Source organism: Sinocyclocheilus rhinocerous, unplaced genomic scaffold (genome assembly GCF_001515625.1).
Source record: "Sinocyclocheilus rhinocerous isolate Xijiao unplaced genomic scaffold, SAMN03320098_v1.1 scaffold991, whole genome shotgun sequence".
Classification (NCBI taxonomy): domain Eukaryota; kingdom Metazoa; phylum Chordata; class Actinopteri; order Cypriniformes; family Cyprinidae; genus Sinocyclocheilus; species Sinocyclocheilus rhinocerous.
This window is the reverse complement of record NW_015654505.1, coordinates 418362-423110: the sequence shown is the minus strand read 5'-3', so window position 1 is coordinate 423110 and position 4749 is coordinate 418362. Positions and strand designations below refer to the sequence as shown.

At 41.3% G+C, this 4749-nt stretch overlaps 1 protein-coding gene across 1 annotated transcript in view; it reads right to left on the bottom strand.

Moving 5' to 3' along the window:
- Positions 1–4749, bottom strand: part of dcc (DCC netrin 1 receptor) — a 199002-nt gene that overhangs the window by 62449 nt on the left and 131804 nt on the right. The window contains 2 exon segments of the mRNA XM_016524048.1: positions 1902–2012; positions 3443–3584. Of these exon segments, the coding sequence (XP_016379534.1) occupies positions 1902–2012; positions 3443–3584 (253 nt within the window).

Below are 4749 nucleotides of genomic sequence, written 5' to 3'. Positions count from 1 at the left end.
TGATGGATGGATGGATGGATGGATAGATAGATAGATAATGGATGGATGGATGGATAATAGATCGATAGGTGGATGGATGATAGAAGGATAGATGGATGGATGGATGGATGGATGATAGATAGATAGATAGATAGATAGATAGGTAGATAGATAATGGATGGATGGATGGATAATAGATCGATAGGTGGATGGATGATATAAGGATAGATGGATGAATGGATGAATGGATGGATAGATAGATAGATAGATAATGGATGGATGGACAATAGATCGATAGGTGGATGGATGATAGAAGGATAGATGGATGGATGGATGATAGATAGATAGATAGATAGATAGATATATGGATAGATGATAGAAGAATGGATGGATGGATGGATGATAGAAGGATAGATGGATGGATGGATGATAGAACGATATGGATGGATGGATGGATGGATGATAGATCGATAGGTGGATGGATGATAGATGGATGGATGGATGGATGGATGATGGATTATAGATAGATGCATGCATGGATGGGTGGATGAATGTTAGATGGATAGGTGAATAGACGGATGGATAGAAAATAGATGGATGATTGGATAACGGATGGATGGATGGATAATAGCTGGATAGATGGGTAGATGGATGGATGGTAGATGGATAGGTGGATAGACAAATGGACGGATGGATGGACGGACGTACGGATTGATGGATGGATGGATGGATGGATAGATAGATAGATAATGGATGGATGGATGGATAATAGATCGATAGGTGGATGGATGATAGATAGATAGATGGATGGATGGATGATAGATAGATAGATAGATAGATAGATATATGGATAGATGATAGAAGAATGGATGGATGGATGGATGATAGAAGGATAGATGGATGGATGGATGATAGAACGATATGGATGGATGGATGGATGGATGATAGATCGATAGGTGGATGGATGATAGATGGATGGATGGATGGATGGATGATGGATTATAGATCGATAGGTGCATGGATGGGTGGATGAATGTTAGATGGATAGGTGAATAGACGGATGGATAGAAAATAGATGGATGATTGGATAACGGATGGATGGATGGATAATAGCTGGATAGATGGGTAGATGGATGGATGGTAGATGGATAGGTGGATAGACAAATGGACGGATGGATGGACGGACGTACGGATTGATGGATGGATGGATGGATGGATAGATAGATAGATAATGGATGCATGGATTGACAATAGATCGATAGGTGGATGGATGATAGAAGGATAGATGGATGGATGGATGGATAGAAAGAGAGATAGATAGATAGATAGATAATGGATGCATGGATTGACAATAGATCGATAGGTGGATGGATGATAGAAGGATAGATGGATGGATGGATGGATAGAAAGAGAGATAGATAGATAGATAGATAGATAGATAATGGATGGATGGATGGACAATAGATCGATAGGTGGATGGATGATAGAAGGATAGATGGATGGATGGATGGATAGATAGATAGATAGATAGATAGATAGATAGATATATGGATGGATGATAGAAGGATAGATGGATGGATGGATGATAGAAGGATAGATGGATGGATGGGTGGATGATGGATAGGTGGATAGGTGAATAGATACTGATCAATTCCTCCTACTGGCAAACCACTGAACATTTCGAAAGAGTTCTAATGTAATTGATGTAATTTACTGAAATCACATGACTTTGCTGGTTTGATACGCGCTCTGAATCACTGGTTCAAAACAAATAACTCACAAAGCTTCACAAAGCAAGCGCCCATCATTAGTGCTAAACCCCTCAAATACCATAAAAACAGACCGGCCTATCCACCTCGGACCGGTTTAAGCCGCCCTAAAGAGGGAATTGTGCTGCACTGTGCGTATGCAGTCGTATTTACCGTCCAGGTCATTCTCAGGCGTCTCGGCCGTGTGCCACTCGCTGCTGGGCCCCGTGCCATTGACCGTCATGGCTGCCACCTGGAAGCTGTACTGGCTGCCTTTCTCCAGTCCTGTCAGACAATAAACAAAGAGCCAGAGTCACAGTGTGCGCGTGTGTGTGTGATTATTATTTGCGATTCTAATTAGTAAACAGCAATCAGTCAAGGCGGCAAGGTAAACAAGGTCTCCAACCCTCATCTAAACAGATCAGGATGCATTTCCATCATGTGTAAAGATAAAAAAACGCAATTATGATAGTAGGGTGCTGTCATCCCTGAATACCCCGGAGTGTGGGGAATTAGCATAACACACTCCAGCGGCACTGTGAAATGAATCCCTTCAGAAATAGCAACTTAGTGAGATATCCATCAAGGGAATAATGGAAATGAATATGATTTTCCAATAAATTCAGAAACCCTATTCAAACAAACACACATCTACAGTCCCAAAGTCCCGGAGGACGACAAATCCGGCGTGATGCGTCAACTTCTTTAGCATGCATAGAATCCGGCTTTAAAGAAACAAAGCGTGCAGCGGAGGAGTGCATCGCATGAAAAACATGGGAATCTGTTCTTCCATTCAGATCAGGGCCTTAACCACCATAGACATTAGTTAATAATTAGAAAGGGCCAAAAGCAGCACTCTTTTTAGGATGACAGTCTGCCTCTACAGTCTTAAGGCCCGTTCACACCAAGCTATAAAGATAAAGATATAGTTCTAAAAATCATTCTTAATATTAAAGAATAGCAGAGTCCACACCACAGCTATAACGATAAAGAAAAAGAGAAATGATATAGTTGGAATCACTTTCAGAACGATTTTTTTCCAGCTGATGAACGATACAAACATTGACAGCCAATCAGAATCCATCCTGCTATAACGAGCTCGAGAATTTAAAGCGGCAGACGAGCGTGCGCTTAGAATTAACAGACGCTATCATCCGCTGGTGTGGACCATAGACTGTATAAAAACATGGACGTAGTGTCCGTGACGTCACCCGTAGTTTTCTGAAGAGCGTTTTTGAAGCTCAAAGTGGGCGGAGGCGGCCGTCGCCATCTTGGCAGCGCGTCACCGCGCGTCCCTCCCAGATAATCGAAAATGGGCAAAAAGGCAGGAGCTGGTTGCTGAAGCCACGCCCACCTAGCTCGATGGCAGTGTCAGCAGCGACAATCCACCTGTCACTCAAGTGGCCACGCCCTTAATTATGCAGAACTTTAAGGCTTAATATAATTTAAACGGATGAATTATAAAAAAATTCACCCAAAATTAAATAACTGCATATGTGCATCTCTCTCTACACACAATGAAGCTGTAAGTTTAGTTACTTCAGTATCAAACAGTGTTAATTTAATTGCCGAATCATGATTTTCATCATGATTTTCATCAACAACATTTTTTCACCGACGAATACGAGATGGCAATGTTCAAGACATGGTTACGGCCTTGATTCAGATGCATGTGATGGAAAACATCCAGCATCGTGTTGCGCAGACGGACTCACCGGTGAACAGGTACCAGAGGTTGTTGGGTTCGATGGCCTCCTGTTCCCCCCGCCGGCCCGTTTTGCGATGGCGGATCTTGTATCCGGTGATGAATCCGTTCTGTGTGTTTGCAGGTGGAGGCTGCCAGCTCACCTTAATGCTCTGAGACACAGACGAGAAAAAACACTGAGATCATCCAAACATCAGCACGACATCCGTTTATCGGCTAGAGCGTGTGAATATCGGTTAAATGCAAAATTACAAATAAACATGCGACCAAACAGAGTTTTTAAAGTTTCAGTTTTAAAATGTTTTTGAAGTCTCTTCTGTTCACTAAGGCTGCATTTATTTGATCAAAAATACAGTAAAAACAGTGAAATATTATTCTAATGTAAAACAGCTGTTTTCTATGTGAATCTCTGTTAAACTGTAATGTATTTCTGTGATGCGCAGCTGTATTTTCAGCATCATTACTCCAGTCTTCAGTGTCACATGATCTTCAGAAATCATTCTAATATGCTGATTTACTGCTCAAGAAACATTTCTGATTATTATCAATGTTGAACACAGTTGTGCTGCACAATATTTTTGTGGAAACTGAGCATTTTATTTTTCAGGATTCACAGATGAACAGAAAGTTCAAAAGAACAGCATTTATTTGAAATAGAAATCTTTTGAAACATTATGTCTTTCCTTTCACTTTTGATCAGTATAATGCATCCTTGATTAATAAAATAATTAATTTCTTTCCAAAGTAAAAAAAAAAGCATGTTAATTGCTGCTGCTAATTTTTATTACCTTTCAGACCTTTCCAGCCATCTGTATTCCTCATGGATGCTTATTAATTATGCAGGGAAAGGCATTTAATTGTTCAGTAAAGCAGAGGAAGAAATGCATTGATTTGACAGGGTCTTTAGTATGAGCATAACTTACTGACGAGAAACATCAGCGGGTCAACTCAACCTTTACTAGAACTAGTACTGCTGTCTCTCTCTCTCACCCCAAAGCATCCAAACTCCCAAACACAGATTCATTAACCTTCACAAACAGCCCTGAAACAGATATAAACTGCACGGCGCAGGAATGCCATCATACGCTCAGTGGCATCGTGAGTCTGAGCTCGTGCCATCTGCCCGTTAACATGCAAATAAAGCAATTAAAATTCACAGCACACCGCTGCCAACGTGACACGTCCATCCCGCTTCAGCCTCATAACAGTGACCGGCCAATCCTGCGGCCAGCGGCACACGCTGCATTCATTAACATTCACTGGCACTCGTTCCTGGGTTTGGAGACTAATCTAAATTGATTACAGCTCGTGTGTGTG